The sequence below is a fragment of the Harmonia axyridis genome, chromosome 1 (genome assembly GCF_914767665.1).
Source record: "Harmonia axyridis chromosome 1, icHarAxyr1.1, whole genome shotgun sequence".
In the NCBI taxonomy this organism is placed as follows: domain Eukaryota; kingdom Metazoa; phylum Arthropoda; class Insecta; order Coleoptera; family Coccinellidae; genus Harmonia; species Harmonia axyridis.
Genome location: NC_059501.1, coordinates 81,067,931 through 81,095,575, shown reverse-complemented (window position 1 = coordinate 81,095,575; position 27,645 = coordinate 81,067,931). Strand labels below are relative to the sequence as shown.

The following is a 27,645-nucleotide window of genomic DNA, read 5'->3' as shown; positions in this document are numbered from 1 at the left end:
AAGCCATTAGCACAAAAATTCGTTCGAAGCTTGAAATGGTTATTTGATATCCATACCCAAAATCTCAATTCTGTCAGCTTTGTCGTTACGGAAATATTGGTCATTCTTGTCTATATTCTTCTTGAATTTTTTATGATTACGAACATAAACGATTCAAGAGAAAAAAAAGTAAACATTGTAATAATTTACAGCTTTTTTTATCTATATCACAAATAAATCAAAAGTCAGAATAATCATATTGAGAAAAACCGCTAATAAATTATGAACAAACTTATAGAACACGTGAAATACGTAAATTGAAATAATCAATAGGATTTGAATAATATCTCAATGAATACACGGCAGCCTTGACAATTGTTGCATTATTTGAAAAATATTCAGAGGAACAATAAACAATGATGTTTATTAAAACATCACTGTCAGTTATAATTAGAGTCGGTATAATCATTCCATTCAACAGATAAAAAAGCTATTTGCTGGGAGCTTCGTATTTGAATTGGTCGAGATATTATGGAATCGATTAATTTCAATGTTACATAAAGTAGCGCCTTATCAAGAAACAAAAAATTTTATTTCAAATGATAAAGTTCGTCTCGTACCGCACCTGAAAATATTGTGTTTAATTTGCGAGAAATTGATATTAACGAATTTTATTTTCTTCATTTGATTCTTTTAATTTAATTTTAAAATTTTTAATTTTTAGAATTTCCATTAAAATCAAGGTCCAAATCGTCCATGAATTATTCTTAAATTTCTCTCAGTATTCACAAAAGAGCACTTATTTTGATAAAAACAATTCAACAATTTCTAAACGTTTTTAAAACGTGTATCTTTCCATGATTAAATGGCATTAACTATTAAACACAAATGACATAAGAAAATTTATCATATAATACAGTGTTGCCATTATAACCATTTCAAATTGAATTATTCTTATTGGAGACTTATATGTATATCTAATTCGTTTATGCATTCTGGCGGCCTTTAAAAATTTTACTTTTTATAATACTTCTTTTTTTTGAGGAATATTATGCAACCTTTCAAAAGGAAAAAAAATAGTGGTGTACTAAATAATTAATTATGTTTTTCCTTTATTTTCTAATTGTATCATAGCAATTGGGAAACCCTATACTTAATAATTAATTGAAATATATTCTGAAAGGCAACAATTTTTGTTATCGGTCCACTGAACTTTCTTTCGAGCCGCCTTGTAAAAGGTGTTTTTTTAGAGCTATAGAACTTTGAATTGCAATAAAACAACGATGGATTATTCGATTGACATGAATTTTATTTATCCGCAAGATAATCTTGTGGCATTACATTTTAAATATGATTTCTGGCATATGACCGTCATGGCTGGCTCGGATGTAGTCCAATCTGGACGTCCGATGACTTTTTGCAATATTTGTGGCCGTATATCGGCAATAACACGGCGAATGTTGTCTTCCAAATGGTCAAGGGTTTGTGGCTCATCCGCATAGACCAATGACTTTACATAGCCCAACAGAAAGTAGTCTAGCGGTGTTAAATCACAAGATCTTGGAGGCCAATTCACAGGTCGAAAACGTGAAATTAGGCGGTCACCAAACGTGTCTTTCAATAAATCGATTGTGGCACGAGCTGTGTGACATGTTGCGCCGTCTTCTTGGAACCATAGCTCCTGGACATCATGGTTGTTCAATTCAGGAATGAAAAATTTAGTAATCATGACTCCATACCGATCACCATTGACTGTAACGTTCTGGCCATCATCGTTTTTGAAGAAGTACGGACCAATGATTCCACCAACCCATAAAGCAGCATAAAACAGTCAGTTTTTCTGGATGTAACGGTATTTCGACATACACTTGAGGATTAGCTTCACTCCAAATGCGGCGAAAACGTTCCATGGTTAATCGAATTAACTGCTCTGATGGACGATTTTGTCGACGATAAAATGGACGTAGTGCGCGATACGTATTCCGCACAGAACCATTATTTTCGAAATAAAATTGCACTATTTGCAAGCGTTGTTCAGGCGTGAGTCTATTCATGATGAATTGCCAAACCAAACTGAGAATAAATCACTTGACAGCTGTTTCATCGGTCGCCATCTCGGACAGTAATGCCAACTTAAAGGTATATACCTCGAAAAAAACACCCTTTATATTCGAGTTGTTTTATATGAGTTTCTTCTTTAGTTTCATTAGAAAATTTATTTTTATTTTTCTTTAAGTTGATATCAGACTTTCACATCAAAGATAATCAAACTCACCTATCAGCTGGAGACAGTGGAGCAATCGGCGAAGAAGACAGCACAGCATCGCTGGGGATCTGAAACGAAAAATTTAAAAGAAATATAAGAAATCCATCGAGTTAAATGCAAAAGTTAAAAGGAAAATAAATCACATAACAACTCACATCATTGAGGACGGTACATTCGTAGCTAGGTTGATATTTTTCTTGTTCGGACAGAGGTCTCTTCATTATCTTCTCCCTATCCTGTTTGTGCTTTCTATCGGCCCCCTTCAACTTGAAAACCTTTATCTGACAGGCTGCGGCATGAAGTCTCTTCGTGGTGTTGCTTCCCTCCAAAGTAGGGTAGGTTTCTACTTGGATTCGAAACGGAACCCCTTTTTCGCCACCATGCTTCTTAGGGGTGAATTCTGTACTGATACAGTTGACCTGTAAAGAATACAAGTGTAAACATACATCTACATAACGACACTAATGCAGTAGAATAGAAATTACAATGGAATAATATCAGGTTCGATCAGCTGGTGGGGGTACATGCAACAACAAATAAAGCACTGATTTGAAATAATTGTCAGTAGTCTTTACAGTAGTCAAGTAGTCAAAAAACTAAAAAAAGATCAAAGATAATATATTCGAAGAATATACACATAGAAACCTTCACATAGATAAAATAAATAGTTCACATTATATGGCTATGGTTTAATATCTGTTATACCATATAAAGGGTGTTTTTTTAGAGCTATAGAACTTTAAATTGCAATAAAACAACGATGGATTATTCGGATTGACATGAATTTTATTTATCCGCAAGATAATCTTGTGGCATTACATTTTAAATAAGATTTCTGGCATATGACCGCCACGGCTGGCTCGGATGTAGTCCAATCTGGACGTCTAATTTTCGATGACTTTTTCCAACATTTGTGGCCCTATATCGGCAATGACACGGCGAATGTTGTCTTCCAAAAGGTCAAGGGTTTGTGGCTTATCCGCATAGACCAATGACTTTAAATATCCCCACAGAAAGTAGTCTAGCAGTGTTAAATCACAAGATCTTGGAGGCCAATTCACAGGTCCAAAACGTGAAATTAGGCAGTCACCAAACGTGTCTTTCAATAAATCGATTGTGGCACGAGCTGTGTGGCATGTTGCGCCGTCTTGTTGGAACCACAGCTCCTGGACATCAGGGTTGTTCAATTCAGGAATGAAAAAGTTAGTAATCATGGCTCTATACCGATCACTATTGACTGTAACGTTCTGGCCATCATCGTTTTTGAAAAAGTACGGACCAATGATTCCACCAGCCCATAAAGCGCACCAAACAGTCAGTTTTTCTGGATGTAACGGTGTTTCGACATACACTTGAGGATTAGCTTCACTCCAAATGCGGCAGTTTTGTTTTTTTATGTAGCCATGCAACTACACCTTTTTCAGTTGTAATTCAGAAAATCAAAGTTCAATTTCAGAAACGGGAACATGTATTTCAGAATAGGAATATGTAATTCAGAAAAGAGAAATTGAATTTCAGAATAGTTAATTTAATTTCAGAAAAACGAAATTGAAATTCAGATTAGGAAGTTGGATTTCAGAAAAACAAAGTTGTAATTCAGAATAGTGAATTGAAATTCAGAAAAGGAAAATTGTATTTCAGAAGTTATCAATTCAATTTCAGAAAATGTGATATGTAATTCAGAACAGTATCCAAATACCTTTTGGACCTTGCAGTTTTAAAGTTCCGAAGGAACTTTTTGGTATGATTCATTCCCAGAAGATTCCTCCAGAGTGCTTCCCTTTCAGTTTCTTCCTTCTCCAGAAACTCTTTCTTTTAGGTGCATTTGCCTATACCACAGAAAGGTTCTAGGCCAGTAAGTGGCGTTTGAGCTCCTTTTCTGGCTAGTGTGTTAGTCTCTTCGTTTCCTTCGAAATTCTGAATTACAATTTCTTATTTCTGAATTACAATTTCCTTTTTCTGAATTACAATTTCCTATTTCTGAATTTCAAATCACCAAATCTGAATTCCAATTTATATTTTCTGAAATCAAATTTACCCTTTCTGAATTACATATCACTATTCTGAAATTCAAATTACCGTTTCTGAATATAAAGTTCTTATTCTGAATTACAATTTCCATATTCTGAAATTCAATTTACTATTCTGAATTACAATTCCCATATTCTGGTATTCAATTTACTTTTCTGAATTACATTTTACGTTTTCTGAATTACAATTGAAAAGGTGTAGAAGTGCGCTTCATCGCTAAACAAAATCGGGAACAACGGCACATTATTTTCGAAATAAAATTGCACTATTTGCAAGCGTTGTTCAGACGTGAGTCTATTCATGATGAATTGCCAAACCAAAGTGAGAATAAATCACTTGACAACTATTAAATCGGTCGTTATCTTGAACAGTAATGCCAACTTAAAGTTATATACCTCGAAAAAAGCACCCTATATGTATATATGCATTATATATAGATTTTGCATTTCTTATCAAAGAAGTCATCATGTCATATCACTGGCCTTTAAAATTTTGAAAATTTGTTATTGACTGAAGAACAGTATTAGTTCCTCCGCCATTGATGCTGATAATGGATAAACAAGAAATGAACTAATGTAAATAATGAGATATTGACAGAATAGTTATGTATATTCAATTAAAAATGCCGAGCCCGAGTGCCAGAATTGTCTTGAACAAAATCTAATCAGTAAACACCAAGTTTTTTAGGCATTTATGTTTAATTAATTGATAATGTCCTCAGAGCGTCAGAAATTATCAGAAATCCAAGAAAGCTGGTCCCTCCAAAAGTCGCTACTTTAATATTAAGATTTTTCAAGAGTAAGTGATAAACATTTTAGTGATATAACCTAGAGATCTCCAAATATAAGTTGACAAATGAGCAAGAAATTAAATAATGATAGATTTCTGATATCGTATGATTTAGATGTGTTTAATTAGTTAAAAATGTCTTCAGAGCGTCAGAAATTGTCAAATGCTACCGTTGCGATTGGATAGTTTGACGGTGGTACTAATCTTGAGGATCAGATTGCCAGATCATCATCCGCTCATAGGATCAGTCAAGACCCTACTGAAGACAAGTTAAATTTTCGAATTTTAGGGGTTTACTTTCGTATGGGTTCGTAATTTCTGAGTGAAAGCTGTGCTTTAGCGACATCTAGTGATAACCTCTGTGATCGATTTGAGAAGTTGTTTGATTTTAAGATAAATTCGAGAATGAATTGTTTTGAGATAATAAGTAATTCAATTGATTGAATTTTTTACAGTTATTTCTTTATATGTCGTTTCATAACTGTAAATTTAAATGGAAAAGTAATGGCAATAAATATTATATCGTTATTTACATTTATTGATTGTATTCTCAATATCGATAGCGTTCGCTGGATATAGTTATTTATTAATTTAATTCTCCACATTTAGATTTCGTAACGTAACTAATGAAGTTTTTACTCATCATTTCAAATAATTAATCCTACATATTTTTCACGAAAACAGAAAACTTCTCAAATCATAATACAATTTCGAGACATTGTCCCTAGATGTCTCTGCAGCACACTTATTACTCAGAAATTACGAACCAATACAGAAGTGAACCCCCTAAAATTCAATTTTTAACTTGTCTTCAGTAGGGTCTTGACTGATCCTATGAGCGGATGAAGATTTGGCAATCTGATCCTCATGATTAGTACCACCGTCAAACTACCCAATCGCAACGGTAGCATTTGACAATTTCTGACGCTCTGAAGACATTTTAAGTAATTAAACACAACTTTTCATTCATTATTATAAATATCTCATTAGGAGTATTTCTTTTTCATTTATCAACTCATGTTTTGAGATATATAGACTAGAATTCTTTTGAAAATCTCAATATCAATGTGGCGACTTTTGGACAGGCAAGTCTCCTTGGATATCTGACAATTTCTAACACTCAGAAGACATTTTTAATGAATTAAATAAATACTACTACATCATCACATATCATAAATATCACTATTATTATTAGTTCATATCTTGTTCATACTTCAACGCTGAGGTCGCTGAGTAAGGAAATCTATTATTAATAATGAAAAACAAGGATGATAATATGAACAAAAATCTATTATTAATCGTCTTAGTATTTCTGTTAATTTCTAAAAAACTTTTTGAAATTTTAAGTCATTTTTATAGCAGTATCGGCCACTTTGATTGTATTATTGAAACGCAAAATATTATATTATAATTCTCCTATTCAAATATACATGCCAGAGATTTAGAATATTAATTATATCTACAAGGAGTTTTGCCGTAAATTCTAAACTAATAAGATTTGATTTTCTCTGAGATTACTATTGTTTTTATCATCCTGATGAAGGAGCAAATTGTCTGCAGTTTTGAGTTGAATAGCCCTGTTTCACAGAGTACACAATCACATCTTATTAATTAATTATACCATACAAATTGAATGTGAATTATTCATGTTATCTTCGTGAATGTTCACTATATTTATTTTAAAAGTCAAAATTTTGATTTTGACGAAAAAGAAGTATCCATTCAACGTCAAAGTATTAACAGAAATGAACTAATGGTAATAATGATGAGTCTTTTCTGAAAATTAATAGTTAACTAATGTTTAATTAAGATGTCTAAAATACTGGTGTGCTCACTTACTGAAAACTTTAATCTTCAAGTGGCGACTTTTGAAGGGACCAGCCTTCTTGGATTTAAATGGTATTGTCCCATGTCGAGATCAACTCAACAAACCTTTTGACTTGTGATTATTTCAACTTATGACAGTACAAATGACAACTTTCGAATGATGCTGTTGATAGGTCAATTCTTTGTATAGCGCCAGCTTAATTAAGGAAGAAAAGAGACCCATGCCGAGCCCGAGTCACAAGAATTATCTTAAACAAAATCGAATCAGTAAACACGTCAGTATTTCAGACATTTATGATTAATAAATCAGAAATGTCTTCAGAGCGTCAGAAATTGTGAGAAATCCAAGAAGGCTGGCCCCTCCAAAAGTCGCCAAATTGATATTAAGATACTAGATATCTTAAAACACGAGTTGACAAATGAAAAAAATTATAATATTAATATGAGGTATTTCTAATATTAATTGATTAAGTTGTGTTTCATTAATTAAAAATGTCTTCAGAGCGTCAGAAATTGTCAAATGCTACCGTTGCGATTCGGTAGTTTGACGGTGGTACTAATCTTGAGGATCAGATTGCCATATCGTCATCCGCTCATAGGATCAGTCAAGACCCTACTGAAGACAAGTTAAAAATTGAATTTTAGGGGGTTCACTTCTGTATTGGTTCGTAATTTCTGAGTAATGAGTGTGCTTCAGCGACATCTAGTAATATGGCCTAAATTTATAACATAATATGAGAAGTTTTCTTTTTCCGTGAAAAATAACTAAGATGAATTTTGAGATGATTAATGAAAACTTTTAGTTACGTTATGAAATCTAAATGTGAAAAATTGAATATAAATTTATATATTCAGCGACTGCCATTATTTTTCCATTTAAATTAAAATATATGTCAAATAAATCTCAAAATAATTCAATTTCGATTTTATCTTAAAATCAAAACACTTCTCAAATCGATTACAGACGTTATCACCAGATGTCGCTGAAGCACACCTTTTACTCAGAAATTACGAACCCATTCGGAAGTAAACCCCTAAAATTCGAATTTTTAACTTGTCTTCAGTAGGGTCTTGACTGATCCTATGAGCGGATGATGATTTGGCAATCTGATCCTCAAGATTAGTACCACCGTCAAACTACCCAATCGCAACGGTAGCATTTGACAATTTCTGACGCTCTGAAGACATTTCTAGTTAAATAAACATAATCTATAGTTCATACCGCAGTTTAACCAATAATTAGCATTTTTACAGTCATAGTTGGATCTCGAAAGGATATTAAGAACAATAAGTTCAAAATTACACATACTAAGCTAATAAGTAAAATTTAATTTTACTTATTAGCTTTTACTTTTTTACTTATTTTTATAATAAAACGAAGATAAATTAAACCTTTAGATTAAATAGGCGCTAACCAATGATACCACTGAATGAATGCAATGCCAAGGAATCAAATCAAAATGATGTTACCTTGATGTAAATTCCAACTTCTTTAGTTGGATCCCAGGTGAACTGGATCAAATTGAGGGCACTCGGTGGCTGCACAATATCCACAGCTCCATAAGACAAAGGTACGTCAACGTCTAAAATCCTGTCACCGGGCCTAGCTTTCTGCCACAGCGCCATCTGTTCTTTCTCCATGTACTGCAACCGACGTTCGTGGAAACATATTCTTATCACCGACTGTAACAAAAAATATATAAATTCAAAAAAATCAAACATTGAACAACAAGATTTGAAACGAGAAAAACAATGTTGTGAAGTCAGTTTTGTGCGTTTTACAACCAAACTCTGAATGCACCTACGTAATGATTGGTTATTAGGATATAATGCTTGCCTGCTTCATATATTAAAAATTTTGAGACATATTCAGGAACGCCCGCACAAAAATATCTTCTTTGAATACAATTAGGTTATGTTTATTTCAATGAAAACGAATAAACATATCTATCTATCTATCTAATTAGTGAAAGTTTTGTATTGGGTGTTTTTTTCAATTAATTTACCTTCAGCATTTTTCCCCTGTACATAGACAAATCACCAAGCTTCTTCAGTTTGATCTCATAGCTCTGTCCCTGGTTCAAATAGGTCAGAGTGTCTTCGTTCATCTTCGTAGCAATACTGGTTGCTGCTGCCAGAACGTACTGAAATCGACAATCGTCTGATAGGCTGAAATTTGACGAGGTGACATTGTACTGATCTTGGGACGAGGAAGATCCCACCAAGTTAGCTGGAAGTACAAAAAAATTAAGAAAAGAGCACTGACGTGAAGCCAGGAGCATTTGATCGCTCGTCATCCATGCGCCAATTGGAACCACAGGACTCCACAAAAACTGTATATAGGATGTATATGACATATGTTTTATAATATAAATTAATAAAACACACCTATATATCCTATATAAAGTTCCTGTGGTGTCTAACAGTACAATTGGAGCCCAAAAACTGCAACGAATTCAATTAAACTTATAGCGAAGTATACAAACCATCGAAAGCAGAATGTAGACTCGAATACCCTGATTGGTTCAGAAGTTGAGAGATTGTACTGGTCAGGATCTGCTGATCATTGCTGTTATCGTCTAATGTGTTTCCTCTTTCAACATCTTGAGTGGATGTAGGACTCTGGATGTTTCGTCTGGACAGCTGTTGTTGGATGGCATTCACATCGTGTGTCGGAGATGGTGCTTCCTGTTTGAAAACTGTCAATCCCGAAATGGAGAGTGTTGGCTCTCTGGAAATAAAAAATTATGAATACTTTTTGGAATGCAATGAGAATAAAGAATCTTTTTGGGGTAATATGGTTATAATGGCAACACTGTGTATTATTTTTTGATATTCCTTATGTCATTTGAGTTCAGTAGGTCGTGCTATTTAATCATAAAGAAATAGAGTCATCAATGTTAAGAAATTGTTCAAATTCAGTGCACATAAGTAACTACTGAGAGAAATTTTTCAGTTGATGGACTTGCTATTATTAAATGGCCTCACCTTCTGACACGAATGACATAAGAAATGTCAAAAAAGAATTCAGTATTGCCTTTATAACCATTTCAAATTATATAATTTCCATTTCGAAACTCTTTACTTTTATTCAGCAAAAGACAACTAGTACTGAAATTGTTTCTTGTTCTCGAAACAGAACAAAATGTGAACCTTGGTAAATAAATATTACTAACCCCATGCCATAGGAAGTTCCTTCTAAGGGTGGGAAGGATGATTCAATAATATCTGTATTGAGGTCGGTAATATCATCATGCCATTGAACAGGAATTTTCAACAAACCTGAAAAAATATGCTTAAATTAATAAACCGTACAATTCCAGAATATATTAATTAATCAGAATCAGAAAGCAATGAGGGAAAAGAAATCAGAATATAGAATAAAATGCCTATAAAAATCCAACATTATAAAAAGACAAAGTTTCTAACCCCTTTTATTACAGTGATATCTGAATTTTGGCCAAGCCATAAGCCATGCCTTATTTGATGACCCATAAATCTTACACTCATTTTTTAAAACGCAAGAAAATTTCAATTTTGCACTGTGATCAGATAAACAAGACATAAAATTGATAAGACAAGAGATAGTGTTTATTCATATCGTGATTTCTTTCGAAAAATTAAAATACAATACTATTCTGTTCTTGAAATATTTGTATCCTGAATTGATTAATGAAGTGAAAAAAATTTTAAACACTCAAGATATTCTACTACGTCAAAAAATTACTGGGAATTGGTCAAAAAAAAAACAAAGCAAACATTTTTAATTCATCCACATCTACATTTACACCAATAATTGAAAATTTTTAAGCCAAAAAAATCAAGGATAATTTTGAAAAATCCATATCTACACAGAATTATGAAAATTCTTGGATTCTATTAAATACTAAATTTCTACCCTTTAACAGTCCCAGAGTTATGAATTTTTAAATAGTCCTCTCTGAATATATAACTATTACAGTGGTTATATATAGCATGCATTGTGATTATTCTAGTGGCCATATCTTCGGGGGTCTTCATTTTATAACTAGTTTTTCATTAAAAAATCTCTGTATTTAGAATATTCTTCGGGATAGAACTAAATAATAAAGGATTGCGTAAAATTTGGAGTGTTTTTTCCCTTGAAATATGCAGTGTAGATTATATCACGTTCCTGATCAATAATAATAATAATAATAATAATATAGTTTATTCTGAAATAGATACAGTATAAACGTTCCACACGGAGGTATAACCTGTACGTGATTTACATTTTAACTGAAAAATTACAGAATCTATACGTCCAAAGTATTACATTTCCAAACAGAAAAAATAAACACAAAAAAAGAAACTCTCTTCTCTAACTCTTAACATAACTAAATTAAACTATCATTCGCTTAACATTTCAAAGGATGGATGTTGCATATAAAAAGATTGAACGCTCATGTGACTGGGATGTACATAATAATTTATTGAAATCAGGCCTCATCAACTAGGGATTGATAAGCGAAGCAAAGTAAGCTCTTCCCTTTTCCATTATCCAATTTTTCATTTCTCTTTTATACGCATAAAAACTCTTAATTTCCTTCAGTTTTCTAGGAATGGTGGAATGAATACGGGGTGCCAGGTAAGTGCAACATCTTTGTCCTATACGTTTTTCGGCTCTAGGAACAAGATACTGGTTTTTCTTATTTCTCGTCTCATAGTTATAATCACTTTTCAAGATATTTATCCTTTTCATATATATAGCAAGCAGCATATCCAGTGCGAACAGTTGATGTGGATTCATGATTCTGGAGATGTTATACAAACCATCGGATGGAAACAGAAGAGGTTTGCCGTAGATAATCCGTAATAGCCACTTCTGGATGACTTCTACCCTTTTCATGTGAGTTTTGTATGCTCCGCCCCAACCAATTATTCCAAACTTAATATGGGATTGACAAAGCGACAGGTAAATTACTCTTAGATTTGTCACATCTAGATATTTCTTGAGACACCTGAGACAATAATTAAAAAAATATGAGGAAAGCCTTGACGTTCAGTCGGGAGCTTTGGAACACTCGTCATTTAAGCGCTTAAAAACTCCTGACTTCAAGCCAGGGGTCTACCCATTTTTTTAGATATTCTATGGAGTCTCAGGATAAAAAAGATCAATACAAATTTTTTTCTCTACGAAAAAATTCCCTCCACGCCAATGACCCCCGAAATTCTGCGAGGCGCACGCCGCTGGAATTGCGCCTGATTTTTCCTTAAGTGAACAAGGGATCTCAATTCCCACAAATATTTAACGTTTATAAATTGTGACGGCAAAGAATGGACGCGTCTTCCTCAATTGGAGAGGTCAGCCAACCTTTGGCCATTATTCTCAATGAAAAACACGAGGCGCGAATTAATATATACAGGATGTTCGCCGTTCGGCCCACCGATCCTCGCAAGTTGGAAATGGACCGAATCTTGCTCGTGCGTGAAATAATAGGGGCAGAGGGGGGAGGGGTTAAATTAAGAGCGGATGACGTCACGAAACAATGGCTAATCGAGGCACGTGGAGGAAGATCTCAAGGTCTCCCCCCACGTGGGAGGGAAGCGTTTTTCCTTCGGCTACCAAAACGCTGATTGAAATTGGCATTTAAATATGCGTTTTTTTCACTTCGTCTAATACTATCGAAGATTCCAGAAGATAATTAACTTAACTAGATTTTTCCATGGGCTTTCGACAGTGGATTTCGGACAGACGGTATAATTTAGCGAGCTTTTTTAAAGGAAAAAGGTGCTATCATTATGCTACAATGTGTGATCCTAAACTGGAGATACAAAGGAAAATAAGACATTCCTTGAATAATTTAAAAAAAGTACCAACAGAGTATTTCTTGTAGTCCTACTTTTTCATTATAGTACCAGTTTATCGAATTATTATTATTTTTCGTTACATTTTGGGTAAATAACTACCAAACTTATAATTAATCTATTCATCACAGCCTACTACAAGGATTTTTATAATAATTTGTATAATAATAATTTTTTTCTGAGGATTACTGGAGAATTGTTTGAAATTTTATATATTGAAATTGATAGCAGATACGATGAAACTACAAGAAACCAGAAAGTGTACAACTGGACTTAAGTTTCCTTTTACATTTTTGTATACTACCAGTTGTTCTGGAGGAAACAAGAGGGTAATATTACAGAAAAATATCACCCTATAGATTTGCATATCACATGATAACATCTTCAAATTGGAATATCTATATGCCAAATTTAAGTTGAATATTTTGTTAAAGAAAGGTGCTATGAGAAGAAAACTTGAAAAAAAAATCAAACGTTAACCCTTTATTCCGAAAACAAAGCGTTTGCGGGCCCATGTTGTAGGTTTTTTTTCTTAAAATGATAAAAGGAAACTGTCATTTTCCTTTGCACCTACAATTCAGGAACAACCTGAAGACTTTTAAGAAAAATGTACATTAAAAAAGAGTGTTTTTAACTACACCAACACATATTCGAATGAATAGTACCTATTATCACACGATAAGAGGAGAACTGGATTGGGCGAACAAACAATGACGTCAATTTGAGTAAAACACTTGTGTCAATTGCATTTTCGTGTGTTTTTCTGTGAATTTTGACATTCACCACAATAAAATAATCTAGTTATTCTGAGGACAAATGTATTTTCTCTAAAAACAATGAAAACTTGGGTCATTTAAACCGACATTGAATTCTAACGTCAAATAGATAGTAGAATAGAATTGGATTTATTAATTACAGAAAATAATTCCACAAAAGAAAAAGGATGAATGATGAAAAAGATACGCTTTCGGTTTTTTTATATTTCAAAGTGCTTTTTTGCGGCAACTTTGAGTATTACTTTTTTTTATTACTATTTTTTGAGAAACTTTCATGCGAATTGAAAATTTTTTATGTGCTCAATAAAAAAAGGATTTAAAAAACTTGTCGAATGGTCTATAGGAAAAAACCTCTCAATAGTTTTGGAGATATGCTCAGCTGATTTTTCCTCCGATAATTCGAAAAATACCGATTTCATCGACTTAAAACTCCATATTTACTTTCAAAATAGCAAAGCCAAGATCCTTGCAGAATTTCCCATGTATCGCTTCATTATAAACATTCTTTTTCTTCTCGAAAAAGTCGATCTTACAAACTATAAGCCATATTGCTATGAAATTTTAAGCGTACACGAAAGGCATTGATAACATTATCTGTATCTAAGTTGGGCGGGGTCAGTATTTGGATGGGAAGTTTAATTTCTCGAACACTCGTTAAATCAATTCTGGGCAATTCGTTTGATGGGATGGAATTGATCGACAAGTGTGTCTAATTGAGAACGGAGTTTTCTCACAATTGGTATGGAATACAATTCGATTGAATGGATGATTTTTTCGTGGAAAAGTTTGGTCATGGCTAAAGTTAGAAGATGTTTTGGAACACGTTTTATTTTGACAGATTTTCATTGAGAGTTTTCCAATAGGAATGATACATAGCGAAATGAACATAGATTGAGGGTGTATAAGCAATTTTTACATGTCCCCAACATGGTTAGATTACGTTGTCGGGTTGTGATATTTTTTCAAATCCACAATTTTACTATATCTTTATGAATGCATGTTATATTGAATGAAATGTATTAATTTGAGTGATTCCCGATTAAATATCCAAATTTCAATATTTGGAATGTGATATTTTTCTTAATTGTCGAATTTATAGTATGCAGAATATTTATTATTTTCTGTATCTACCTGCTGAAATCCAAGGTTTGGCAACGTTCGCTCACCTAGTGTCATTTGTTGTATCACGTCGTTTGGCGCACTTGAAGTTTGTTTTCTGAATTTCTGATATATGTATTTAGGTATTTAATTCTATATGTTTTGAGTTGATATGAAACGTTATTCACTATGGGACATAAGAAGTGCGTTCTTTTTGGAGAAACTCGCGAATTGAATGAAATATCGTATCACTGATATGTTTTCATTTCGCGCTTCATGTCAAATTTAATAGTTCATGTTGGGCACAAAATTTGCTTACTGAAAATGACATATGCTCCCTTTATCTATGTTTATTACTCTGAGGAATGATTTTTGGCATTCTTGTTTATACTCATACTCTTCTGCAATTATTTATATACAGGGTGTCCGTTCGTGGACGACCCACCCAGTATACTCATTCTATAGTGAGGATTGAATAATTTCTAACAATTATTTATAAATAAAATAAGGATGGCTTTAATGGAAAGGCAAAGACATATACTTCATTTTGGATATTTCAAATAAATTGTTTCAGACTATTTTTCCCCCCAATATGATTAACTAATCATGACAATATGGAATAATATTTGGTATTTGATATCAGTCTACTGAATGAAAAATCCCTATGTTCTCTAGTTGAATAATTTTGAATAATGGTTCCATTAATACGATTAACTTTGAGCAAAATTTGTAGCATTGTATGGGATCATCTTCAAATTGCTACTCATTCAAATTGTAGTCGTTTACAGTTGCGATTCTTTTATTAATTCAAATTTGATATAATATTCCTAATTTGAAGTTATGACCTAGTTTTATTGTATTTTAATGAAATTTAATTCTTACGGATTTTGAATTTAGTTTTTTCTCGAAAAATTTTAATCAAGTCATGATTGACTTCTTCATGTTCTCATTGTTTCAAAATATAGACAAGCCATGCGTCTGCAACTCTGTATCAACTTTTTCATTCCTTCCATTGTTTTAAATAATTTGTTATTTCTAGGACTATGTAGTGTTTTATTACTTTTTTTGTTATGGACAAATAATCAGTGTGAAAATTGCACTGATTTAAATAAGAGAATATTGATTCAGAAATCGGAAAAATAAATTCCAAATTTTTAACTCCAAAATTATTGATTCAGGTAGCCCTTTGAGATGATCAATATTAATTTAGAATCTTATTTCTGTATGTATCAACCCTTCGAGAAATGCATTTTTGGGGATTTGATTTGTTTATTTTCATCATTTAAAACTCATACTCTCGAATGTTGCACAGTGGAGTAAATGAAATGCGTTTATCAGCCAGAACTTTCAAAAGCTATTTGCTATTGTTTAAAACAAGGTTTGTCGCACTCTCACGATTGTCTCAATATTTCCTTATAGTTTTGTATTACTAATTTACTTATACACCTTTTAATTTTCACATCTTTACTTCTTATTTCTCTCTTTTCGTTAAAAATCAGTACTAAAAACAAAACAAACCTGTCTGCGCCTCCACAATCTTCTTCCCCGCCCTCCTCACGTCCAAGGCCAGCGGATCTCTGGCCAACCCCGAGAAGTTGCCCCTCCTCGCCTTCTGTTGCCCCTCCTCCTGCTGCTGCCCCTCGCGCTCCAACTTCCTCTTGCGCTGACCAACACCTGTCTCCTCCCCAACCGAACCATCACCCTCGTCTATCTTAAGCTCGTTCCACTCGAAACAGTTATCCCCGCTATCCATATTCCTACCCCCGGGCGGCGAAACCTCCCAAGAAGACCTCGACCTCTGCCCCTCCTCCAGCAGTATCTCCCCGTTGCCGTAGTACAGTTGGTACTCCATCACAGGGTGGGCAGCTGCGGAACTAAAAAACGCGAACGCAAAAAAAAATCAAGTTCAACAAAAATCGCCCCTTTTTCGAGAGAGTTCAGCGGGCCTCCGGCTTAGAAGATCACGAAGAAGGAGTTGTACAGCTTCTTTATCCCGGTGGTCTCCCTCTGTCTTCGATTCTGCAAGAACGAGTTGTCCAGCGTTATCATCTTACTCATGAGGAACACCAGCTCAATATCCATTTAAGCGACGGTTGGCGGCGTATCGGGCTGTCTGGAAGGCTGCACCCGTGGTCGGAGGGTGCTGTAGCTGCGGGGTTGCTATCTGCTGGCGCGGGTTGCACTGGGTCCGCTGCCGTTTTGGCGAATCGGCGGTCACTGGGCGTGGAGCGGGCGGTTTGCGGTAGCGTTCATCTGGGACTACTACGGCTTTCGAACGGGTTGGCGTCTTGACTGGGCCGTCGTCGTCGGACTGAGGCCGTGTGATCTCGTAAGTGACTTGGTTAAATTGGCGTCAATTTGTGATGTGGTGAGACGGGGGAGCAAGACGCAGAGAGGCGGTGCGTCCTTATTTGCGGCAGCTGCTCGGTGCTCTAGAGTGGCTCAATTGAGGTCCGTCTTGGCGGCGGTAGTGGGGCGGTTTCGGGAACTGCTCGGACGTCCTTGGAGCTGAAACAGAAAATCTTCATCAGCCGGTTGGGCATTGATTCGATAATCTAATGTTGGCATCTGCAGTTACTGTGTGTCGTTGTTTTGGCGCGTTTGCAGATTTTCTTAAATTTCTTAGTCGTATAATTCGTTTTTATTATTTTAATATTTTTGGTTGGCACCAATGACTATATGTCAATGGTTTTGTTTCTTCTTAAATTTCTTCGTTCGTGCTTTTCGTTTTTATTCGTAACTGGTAGGGGTGCTTTTGAGAAAATTCGATAATCTTATAGCAATTTAGCCGGTTTGTATCGATTTGGACGTTTGCAGATTTTCTCAAATTTGAATTACTTTGCATAAACTTTAGTAAAGGTTGTTTTTTTAGAGCTATAGAACTTTAAATTGCTATAAAACAACGATGGATTATTCGATTGACATGAATTTTATTTATCCGCATGATAATCTTGTGACATTACATTTTAAATATGATTTCTGGCATATGACCGCCACGGCTGGCTCGGATGTAGTCCAATCTGGACGTCCAATTTTCGATGACTTTTTCCAACATTTGTGGCCGTATATCGGCAATAACACGGCGAATGTTTTGTCTTCCAAATGGTCAAGGGTTTGTGGCTTATCCGCATAGACCAATGACTTTACATAGCCTCACAGAAAGTAGTCTAGCGGTGTTAAATCACAAGATCTTGGAGGCCAATTCAAAGGTCCAAAACGTGAAATTAGGCGGTTACCAAACGTGTGTTTCAATAAATCGATTGTGGCACGAGCTGTGTGACATGTTGCGCCGTCTTGTTGGAACCACAGCTCCTGTACATCATAGTTGTTCAATTCAGGAATGAAAAAGTTAGTAATCATGGCTCTATACCGATCACAATTGACTGTAACGTTCTGGCCATCATCATCGTTTTTGAACAAGTACGGACCTATGATTCCACCAGCCCATAAAGCGCACCAAACAGTCAGTTTTTCTGGATGTAACGGTGTCTCGACATACACTTGAGGATCAACTCCACTCCAAATGCGGCAGTTTTGTTTGTTGGCGTAGCCATTCAACCAGAAGTGCGCTTCATCGCTAAACAAAATAAAATGGACGTAGTGCGCGATACGTATTCCGCACAGAACCATTATTATGCTACAGATTTCAAAAAATAAGATCGAACAATTCTCTAGTAATTCTCAGTAAAATCCTAGTTATTATAAAGATCCAGTTAGTAAGTTGTGATGAATGATTGAATTATATGTTTTGGGACTTATTCACCTAATCTGTAAAAAAGATTAATGGACATTCGATAAACTAGTATACTCATTATAAAAAGTAGGATTACAAAAAAAAACCTGTATCTCGAAAACAAAGGGGACAAATGTTCACAGTATTTTTTTTCTTGAAATTATCCAAGGAATCTCAGATTTTCTTAAATGTTTCCAATCGTATTTAGGAGCTTTTCGTTTTTTTTTCTTTCCTGTGGCGGTACGTTGTAACTGATAGGAGTGCTTTGTAGAAGAGTTCGATGTTCTTATGTTGGTATTTCTGAATAAAAAGGTTATCCCAGGGTAGCTGTAACAAACTCTGGGCCACTCTGTATATCACTTAACACTTCACTCAACAAGTACCGGGCCTACCTAATAAAAGCACTTTTTTCATTCAATTTTATTCGTGAACATAGTCACCTTCAAGAATGATAAAGATACTACAATGATTTTCTAACTTTTCAATGCTTTTTCAGTAGAAACATTGATATAGCAATTACTTCCTCATTAGAGTAAGTTTATTTTTTGGAGCGTTTTTTAGAGTCATCAAAAAGCCAGTAATCTCTACGGGCAAAATACTGAATGGGTATTGCAACTATCCCTACCAGACACAGTTTTTGAGTACGCCACTGCATAAAATCATGTGTTTTTTACAATCATGCGAAAAACGTTGATTCGATTGAATGAATCTTAAATAATTGGATCAGACACAGTTTTTGAGTACGCCACTGCATAAAATCATGTATTTTTACAATAATACAAATAATATTCATTTGATTCAATGAATTACAAATAATTAGTTATAGACTTTACAACTAGAAGGTATCTTAAAAATTATTCTATTCCACTTCATAAAAGTCGGTAATATCGAGTCATTCGATTATAACAACAAATTAACGTAATCAATTAATCGGATTGACGAATTAGCAATTCAATAAATCAAATTTAAAAAAAAAAAAACATTGTACCCCTGGTGGGACTCGAACCCACAGTCCCCGGCTTAGGAGGCCGATGCCTTATCCATTAGGCCACAGGGGCCTGCGAGCGTAACAGTGCCCGAGGTTTTAGCCATGATATAAATTTCTTCCAAATGATTGATCCCACCCTACCCAGTTTCCTTCAAACATAATTTATCCCAAACTTGAAACATACTTATTTTTCAACTCTAATAATATGCACACCAATGAACTCATCTTCCGCCTTACATAAATAATCAAAATCGTCATTCAATATAAAGATAAAACAAACCTCATTTTGAATATTATGCATAACTACGTATGCAAACAATTCCAAAATATTTATAAAACAAGATTATTTGTAGGTAATCAAGAAATTCACTTCATACTTCAAACGGATCATCATAAGATTGTGGTAATAAGACGTTCAAACAATATAAACTCTCTAAATTGCCGAAATTACCACAGAAATCCACTCGCAAATAAAAGAAATAATCTTAACAAAATCCGAAATGAACTGGCATGTTTGTTGTTGATGATAGAACGCGTGAAAGCAATATAATCAGAACTTACAATTGATAAAAGACAATTAATGATTGAAAGGCAGATTTTTGGTATATTCTTTATGTATAATATGTAGAATCTTCAGACACTATCTCCATACAAGTTTGTGTTAGCTAGAACGTTAAATTTTAGAAAATTATTATGTGTTTGGAGCAGAGTTGGACAATATATAGTAGATAGACCTAACACGTCAGCAAAATACGTCACCATCTATTTTCATTCCAGACATTAACGTGTTTCGTATTTTCTTCATTATGAATGAAATGTTAAAAAAAACACACGTTGACGAAATCGAACAGTGATGCAGATATTACGTGAAATTGGGCTTGAAGCCAACAAACTTAAAAAATTAATCTTTTTCGCGCAAACCATAATATAAATGGTAAAACAATACAAGAAAACTAAAACTGAAAATAATAAATCTTTATTCATCAATAACACAATCATTTTTTATTAAATAAAATAATAACATAAAAAAAATTGACAATTATATAATGTATATACTCAAAGAAATCATATTATAGAAATAATCTCAAATTCGCTTTGTCTCAATATATTATTTCTCTTTCTTATAATGTTGCTTCCTTTCAATGAAACTTCTATTTTGGTCAATGTCTTGATTAAACATCAATCGTATTTCTCAGAGTTTAAAATGCTTTATATTTAATCTTTTTCCTATAATTTTGCATATATCTACCATTTTTAAGGTGAGACAGACTGTCAGATTGAAGGATTTTTCTCCTTCATCAATAATATACTATGAGCACTTTTTCATGTCAAGAATCAACCCAACGTTATCTTCATAAAAACTGAAACTATTGTCTTTTTCATTTTTTCATTGTAAAATCATGGAAAGACACAACGCTGCGTCCAAAACTATGCAGCGCTTGAGTAATAATAAAAATATTACGATTATGTTTGTTAGTAGCCAAGTTTCTGAATATCCAGTCCGAATTGCCTTAAAACTTATATTAGGTATATTCTCTAGAGGCAGTGAGTTATATCATGAAAATTCTCCATTTTGTGAGTTTCATTTTATATTCTGGCTCAGCCAGGACACCCTCAAGAACTCGAATTAATGTTCTCCTCTTCGACAATGAAAACTTCGTAATGATGATTCAATTCTTTAACCGTGTGAATCTTACACAAACTTCCTAAAGCTCCATTCACACTAGGCATCCTGTAGAAAACGCGCTTTGCACGACTGTGTATTAAGGCCATGGCACACATAACACACGGTTCATGAATAGTAAACACATCATAACCAGTGCACAAATAAGGTCCTTCAGGATCACCATTTTTCGGAGTGAAAACGGAAGCACCAAAATTAACACTACAATATTTTTCTTTCAGTTTCACCAGAATATTTTCGGGTATACCATTTAGGTTCACATTTTCATTTTTTGGGTCACATGAGTTGTCTGCTGTACTCCAAGCTCCACCCATTTGTGTTTTGGCAACGTTATCTATAGCTACCATTATTGAGTGTCTTATAGTCAATTCAGGTCTTTCGTTAAAACCAACTGCTACAACAGAATTGATCTTAGGATCCACAATAACTACTCCAGAGGAACTGCAGAAATAATGTCCAACCTCTTCAGCAATGTCCATAAAAATCGATATCTGTTTGAGTTCCTCACCTTGGAACAAGGTGTTTGTGTGAAGTTTCTCTAAATATTTGTCAGCATGAAAATTACAAGGCCAAGCAGAGTGACATTTCACATACTGTTGCCTTACTAAAGGTGGAGAAGCTGCCACCTTAACTCTGTGGACTTCATTTTTCAATAAATCCACTGGAAATCCTTTATCCTTCAATATAGAGAAGACCTCCTCATCTTTTATATCTGCAGAGGGAAAAAGCAGGACTTGCCTGGCCTTTACACGCTTTAAATGGTTTAATTCCGGTGTTGGACATCGGGCGTTCAATTCTAAAACAACTTTAGAAATGTTTCTTGGATCTGTCACAAAGTCAACAAATACCTCAATTAATGGTATATCTTCCACTAATGAACTGTCTAACACAGATTTAACTTTAATATTTTTAGACATACTCTTGGTTTTACACTGACAAAATCTCTTGCAGTTTGATCCTAGATTTTTAAAAGTCCCCCAGTCTTCTGACCTTTAATTTTCTGCAAATGATGTTTTTAAATTTCAGTTCTAATATCCCTTCGATTTCTACTCTATAGTCTAATTTACATATTTATTACGTTTATACTACTGTAAATATACTCAGTTTCGAATTAAAAACTGGATCTATATTAATATAAAATATTTGTATATTTTTCTAAAAACTACTTTTTCTAGTAAATTTAAAATCTATTGAAAACAATATAACGTAACCTCAAGATTCAATAATGAGACATTGTCTTATCAATTCGCAGTGATCATATTCAATGAAGGGTATTATCTAAAGGCATGTTGAAGGAAAAATATTAGTATATCCTAGAACTAATTAAGATCATTTAACCCCAATCAAAAGCAATGTCACTGGCATTGTGAACATGTAATTACCCTGATATTCAACGATTAACATTGAATAAGAAGGAACTGGTGAACGGGAGTAACAAAATGATTTTTAATTTCATTTTCTGCATATTTACACCTTTATATAATTTAACCAATCAATATTTCCAATGAATCGATTAATAGGTTAGTTGATTCTAAGAACTCACCTGTTCAATTGTATTTTAAAAGTTAATTCTTATTTTTCGAGAAGGCACTTTATATCCTTTCTGGTGAACAATTCGATTAATTGGGGGAATATCTTGATTACTTAATGAATGCAAATAAAAATAATCCAAAATTTTTCAAAGAAAATGTCAACAAAATTATCTGTTCCCTGAGACTGACGTTTCAAAATTCTATGTTCCCGATTTTCATAAATAAACAATCTGATTCTTTGATTCCGTATAACCTTAAAAACTTGACAAAACCTACTTTTTTTAAAATCTATTGAAATTTAATTGTTTCATTAAACATCTCACTAATTAATAAATATCCTAGCCCATAATTTCATTAATGATACTAAAGTAATATTTTGGATACGATGAGAATTAACCTTGAAAATGTCCTATTTCCTGTTAGAAGTTTTCTTCTTCCCAATAACAATTTATTCTCACGATTTTTCAAGGTTTTCACTCAAAATTCCAGATCTTGTTGGTGTAAGATCACGTTTTTTGATTAGAGATTATAACTGGTGCTTAGACTTGGCAGTTCCATTTTTCTAGTTATGTATATTCACAACATGAAGTTATTAAATTCAAGGAACCAAATAATTATGCTGAAAACTTTCACTTTGTTCTCGTTGCTTAGTTCTTCTATCCTTTCTGGTTCTCATGAAATCTCTTAAATTTTGAAATCAGTTATTTTCTGTGAAAGCTAAAGTGAAGAAGTTTATCTTATATTTGGAATAGCAACGATTCTTCTTCAATTTCTGCATCAATCACTGCATGATGCCTAAAAATATACTTACCTTTGTCAGAAGAAAAAAGTAATATAAAATAGTTTGAATTTTATTAAGAATCAGTCGCATACATGTAAAGAGTATTTTTTATTACACCATTGTTACAGTAAAAAATTGTTTCAAATATATATAAATATATATATATTACACTAAAAGTACATTTGTAGACAATATTTAGAAAAATTTCAAACCTAAATTAGACTTGGACATCCAAAGTAGTATGCCTTACAAAATTAAATAAATAATTACGTATCACTAAAAAATAATAAATATAAACTTTCACTCACAAGTAATGAAAAATTTGATTGTTTGTTTTCAAAAATTTAACAAACACATAAATCACAGAATATCTTTGTGTAAACTACAAAACCATTTTTTTTTCATTCCAACAATCTTCACCTATTTGTTTTTTGAATCCATAGTCGTGAATTGAACACTCAACATTGAGACAAAAAGCCGAATGAAATTTTGTTACAGTGATAGCTGAAATAAATCCGAATGTTTTAAAACGATCAAGAAAATGTGTTCCACTTTTTGCTAACTCGAATAAATCTAATTTATACATTTTTTTTATTATTTACACAAAAAAATTTTAGGCAGTTCATCAGAGTATGTACATTGTATACCAAATATTATCTAAAATCATCCATAACATGGCAAGAACACTTCAAGTCTCTTCATGAAATAATGAATTAATTTATATTTTAGGCGTCATTGTTGTAAAAATTCGTTTAAAATTTAGGCAATCTTAACAACATAGCTGCACTTCTCCCATTTACTCAGTCATTGCAAATAACAAGCTATTCTATTTTCCATCGAAAATTGAAAATAATAGATTTAATACGAAGGTATGAGCTGCCGACATATAGGATATACGTTTTTAAATGAGCAAATCAGAATCGTAAAATAGAGAAGTCAATTAGTAAAACTAAAGGAATACATTAATTGATAACCTCAATCAAGTATTATCATTACCAATACATTGGTAGATTCAACACATAGATGGCAGTGAATATTTCTCAATGTAGTAAGTACTCTACATTCTCAGAGAATAGAACAGCTTTTTCAAGTATCAACAAATAATTCTGAAACAACATACAAGTTCATGAACTCACTCCAGAATTCAAATACTAGCATTCAAACTCATTGGCAGTTATGGCATTTAAAGTTAACATTAGGCCTTCCAAGTTGGCCATCTCTTGATTGAGCTCTTCTGTCGAGTGTGAAGGCTGCAACCGCTGTATCTCGTCGGTCGTGTGTGGAGGGGGATTGGAGGCACTGATTCTAGACGGGGGAGTCAAACTGCCCATCTGAGATGGTGGCAGTTTCTTGAATGGCGAACAGTTAGGTCTGATTGTAACTTGGGGTTGAGAAACTGCAAAATTTCACATATTCATTTAGAGTGAAGTGAACTAAATGTCACTAAAACTAAAATTTTCAAATTAGCAACAAAACACTAAAACTTAAAATTGTTGTAATGCCAATATTGTTATTATTTTTGACATTTCTTATGTCGTAACACACAGTGTTGCCATTATAACCATTTTGCATACGCTCTATTAGTGATGACACACACACACACCGCCATTTTAGTTCTCCTATCAGTGTTCGGAATCCAAACCAACAAATTGTCATTCAAATTAGTACGTTGTCGTTGAAGAAATTGACTTATTTTGATAAATAAGATTATTTAAGGAACGATTCTACTATTAATTGATAGACAGAAGGAACGAGATTAATGCCAGTAAGTTCGAACTTGAAGTTCAACTAATAAACACGGCTTTTTACAAAATCTGGGGAATGATACAGGGTTCAAACTTACTGGTATTAACGTCGTTCCTTCTGTCTATCAATTAATACTGAAATAGTTCCTCAACTACTCTTATTTATGAAAATAAGCCAATTCCTTCAACGACACCGTACTAATTTGAATAACAATTTATTTGTTTGGATTCCGAACCAAAAATGACTGTGTTTGACGTCACACTAATAGAGCGTATTACAGGAACCATTCCTCAGAGTAATAAACATAGATAAAGGGAGCATATGTCATTTTCAGTTAGCAAATTTTGCCCCAATATGATCTATCAAATTTGACATGAAAAGCGCGCGGAAATGAAAACATATCAGTGATACGATATTTCACTAAATTCGCGAGTTTCTTCATAAAGAACGCACTTCTCATGTCCCATAGCGAATCAACGTTTCATATCAACTCAAAATGTATTGAAAAGAATACCTAAATATATCAGAAATTCAGAAAACAAACTTCAAGCGCGCCAACCGACGCGAAACAACGGATGACACAAGGTGAGCAATAGTTGCCAAACCTTGGATTTCAGCAGGTAGATACAGAAAATAATAAATATTCTGCATACTATAATTTCGACAGTTAGGAAAAATATCGGATTCCAAATATTCAAATTTGAATATTTAATTGAGAATCACTCAAATAAATATATTTCATTCAATATTATATACATTCATAATGATATAGAGAAATTGTGAATTTGAAAATATAACACGATCCGACAATGTAATCCAACCATGTTGGGGACATATAAAAATTGCGTATACTCCCTCTATATTGCTTATTACTCTATGTTTACATCACACGTAGAGATACCCCTACCCTCCATAATCTAGTGTGCATGAATGAACAAAAAAAGTATGTATTTGGTTTTGTGTAGGACAAATTAGTCAAATTATGCATGAACTTTTATGGGGATCAATGCAGAATTTAATTTTATTTGGAGAACAGTTCAAAGCTCCTCATGTGGCAGCAAGAAAAAGCTAAAAGTTAAAAATAAAGCTAGAAATTGAAGATGAAAGAATAGAAACTAATAAGTAAACGGTATGAAGTTAGTAGAAGAATTAGTGGGTAAGAACGAACAGCAAAGCTACAAGATCGCCAAGTTGTCCGTTCTAGTTGAAGCTACTTATGCTTTTTAAGATATTTACCAATATGTTTTGCTTGGGGTGTGCCAGGCGCGGAAATTGGCGGAGGAGCAGGTACTGTGAAACTTTTCAGGGGATGCCCCTGTCCCTGCAACCTCTTACCACCCTGTGATTCAGCCAATACGCTCATACCAGGCGCGTACCCACTTGTCGAAGGTACATGTGCCACAGGAGGGGCTTGACTGAAAAACATTTTAGCGGGTATTAGACTTTTAATAACGGAAGGATAATAAGTTGTTAGTAATGGGTTAAAAAAAAATTGGGATAGTATAGTTGAATCATGGAGTTTAGATCTAGCGTAAGGTCCACCTACATACACTTTTATTCATGAAAAAGTAACAATGATAATCAGAGCTATCAGAAAAAAGTATCTTAACTACTCTGATTTATCAAAAAAAAAATATATAGACTATCATAATAGTAAATTGTGCAACAAGTGGGGAAAGTCCAACTTTTCTCGCGAGTGTGGAAGTTGCAAACACACGAGCGAGAAAAGGACTTTTCCTACAACTGCTATGGAAAGTAGCGTATTCTTCACAGCTTACTCAGTTTCAAAACTACGTATTCCTCATACTGTGGGAAATATTATTCCTCACGGCACTTTTCCCACACCTCGCTTGGTAGACCAATGAAATTGGGCTTTTGAGTCGTTCCTATGGAAACGCAATAAATTAGCACATACTGTCAACGAAGGCCATTTTGATTTGAACCAAGTCCATTACTTGAATTATTGAAATTTGTGCAGTTTTAGGAAAAGTATAGTGTGCAACATGTGGAGAAAGTCCTTTTCTCGCTCGTGTGTTTGCGGCACTCGCCTTTCAGGCTCCTGTCACAAACTTCCACACTCGCGAGAAAAGTTGGACTTTCCCCACTTGTTGCACAATATACTATTCTCCACATGTTGCACACTAGACTTTTCCTACAACTGCACAAATTTCAATAATTCAAGTAATGGACTTGATTCAAATCAAAATGGTTTTCGTTGACAGTATGTGCTAATTTATTGCGTTTCCATAGAAACGACTCAAAAGCCCAATTTCATTGGTCTACCAAGCGAGAAGTGGGCAAAGTGCCGTGAGAAATAATATTTCCCACAGTATGAGCAATACATAGTTTTGAAATTGAGTAAGCTATGAAGAATACGCCACTTTTCATAGCAGTTGTAGGAAAAAGTAATTTATATGTATAACAGATGGTCGTAGGTGTTCACCTTACACTTATTTTTATTAATGGAAATGAGACTAAATATATTAGAGGAAAAAAGACCCGTTTTTATTGAAAAAGGCTAGTCATCTGTTAATAGTTATTAAATTTTATTGGCATCATATATTTTTTGTGTGAGTTAATTAACATAAA

At 33.8% G+C, this 27,645-nt stretch overlaps 3 protein-coding genes and 1 non-coding gene across 10 annotated transcripts in view; all 4 read right to left on the bottom strand.

Moving 5' to 3' along the window:
• Window positions 1–16,686, bottom strand: part of LOC123671007 (transcription factor CP2-like protein 1) — a 31,220-nt gene extending 14,534 nt beyond the window's left edge. The window contains exons 1-7 of one of the 2 annotated variants that reach the window (XM_045604635.1): window positions 16,111–16,686; window positions 10,069–10,174; window positions 9,379–9,623; window positions 8,899–9,122; window positions 8,363–8,575; window positions 2,401–2,664; window positions 2,255–2,313 (exon numbers count right to left, since the gene is read on the bottom strand). In XM_045604635.1, coding sequence (XP_045460591.1) covers window positions 2,255–2,313; window positions 2,401–2,664; window positions 8,363–8,575; window positions 8,899–9,122; window positions 9,379–9,623; window positions 10,069–10,174; window positions 16,111–16,444 — 1,445 coding nt within the window. In that variant the 5' untranslated portion in view covers window positions 16,445–16,686. Of the gene's footprint in view, window positions 1–2,254; window positions 2,314–2,400; window positions 2,665–8,362; window positions 8,576–8,898; window positions 9,123–9,378; window positions 9,624–10,068; window positions 10,175–10,321; window positions 10,377–16,110 lie in introns of those variants that run through there. The other variant, XM_045604636.1, reaches the window with a different exon arrangement.
• An 83-nt stretch (window positions 16,687–16,769) lies between these two features.
• On the bottom strand, window positions 16,770–22,805 carry LOC123671008 (probable inactive tRNA-specific adenosine deaminase-like protein 3). 2 transcript variants are annotated; one of them, XR_006746035.1, is made up of 2 exons: window positions 22,541–22,805; window positions 16,770–17,100 (listed from the first exon to the last, which is right to left on the bottom strand). XR_006746035.1 is itself a non-coding variant. In XM_045604637.1 (2 exons), exon 2 carries the CDS (start codon window positions 21,912–21,914, stop codon window positions 20,928–20,930), a length of 987 nt encoding a protein of 328 aa, XP_045460593.1. In that variant the 5' UTR covers window positions 21,915–21,997; window positions 22,541–22,805; the 3' UTR covers window positions 20,382–20,927. The 2 variants fall into 2 exon arrangements, 1 of the variants encoding a protein (XP_045460593.1); XM_045604637.1 differs by lacking the exon at window positions 16,770–17,100 and adding an exon at window positions 20,382–21,997.
• Window positions 19,311–19,383, bottom strand: Trnar-ccu. Its single transcript has one exon. It is a non-coding gene; the product is annotated as a tRNA-Arg (tRNA).
• Window positions 22,806–23,364: 559 nt separating the features above from the next.
• LOC123671610 (neogenin) overlaps window positions 23,365–27,645 on the bottom strand; it is a 112,676-nt gene continuing 108,395 nt past the window's right edge. For 4 of the 5 annotated variants that reach the window (XM_045605577.1, XM_045605578.1, XM_045605575.1 and 1 more), the window contains 2 exons: window positions 26,293–26,471; window positions 23,365–24,706 (listed from right to left, as the gene is read on the bottom strand). In XM_045605577.1, coding sequence (XP_045461533.1) covers window positions 24,462–24,706; window positions 26,293–26,471 — 424 coding nt within the window. In that variant the 3' untranslated portion in view covers window positions 23,365–24,461. The remainder of the gene's footprint in view (window positions 24,707–26,292; window positions 26,472–27,645) is intronic. The other variant, XM_045605579.1, reaches the window with a different exon arrangement.

Coding starts and splice junctions, on each gene's coding strand:
- LOC123671008 (XM_045604637.1), bottom strand. CDS start 21,914: ATGTCTAAAAATATTAAAGTTAAATCTGTGTTAGACAGTTCATTAGTG.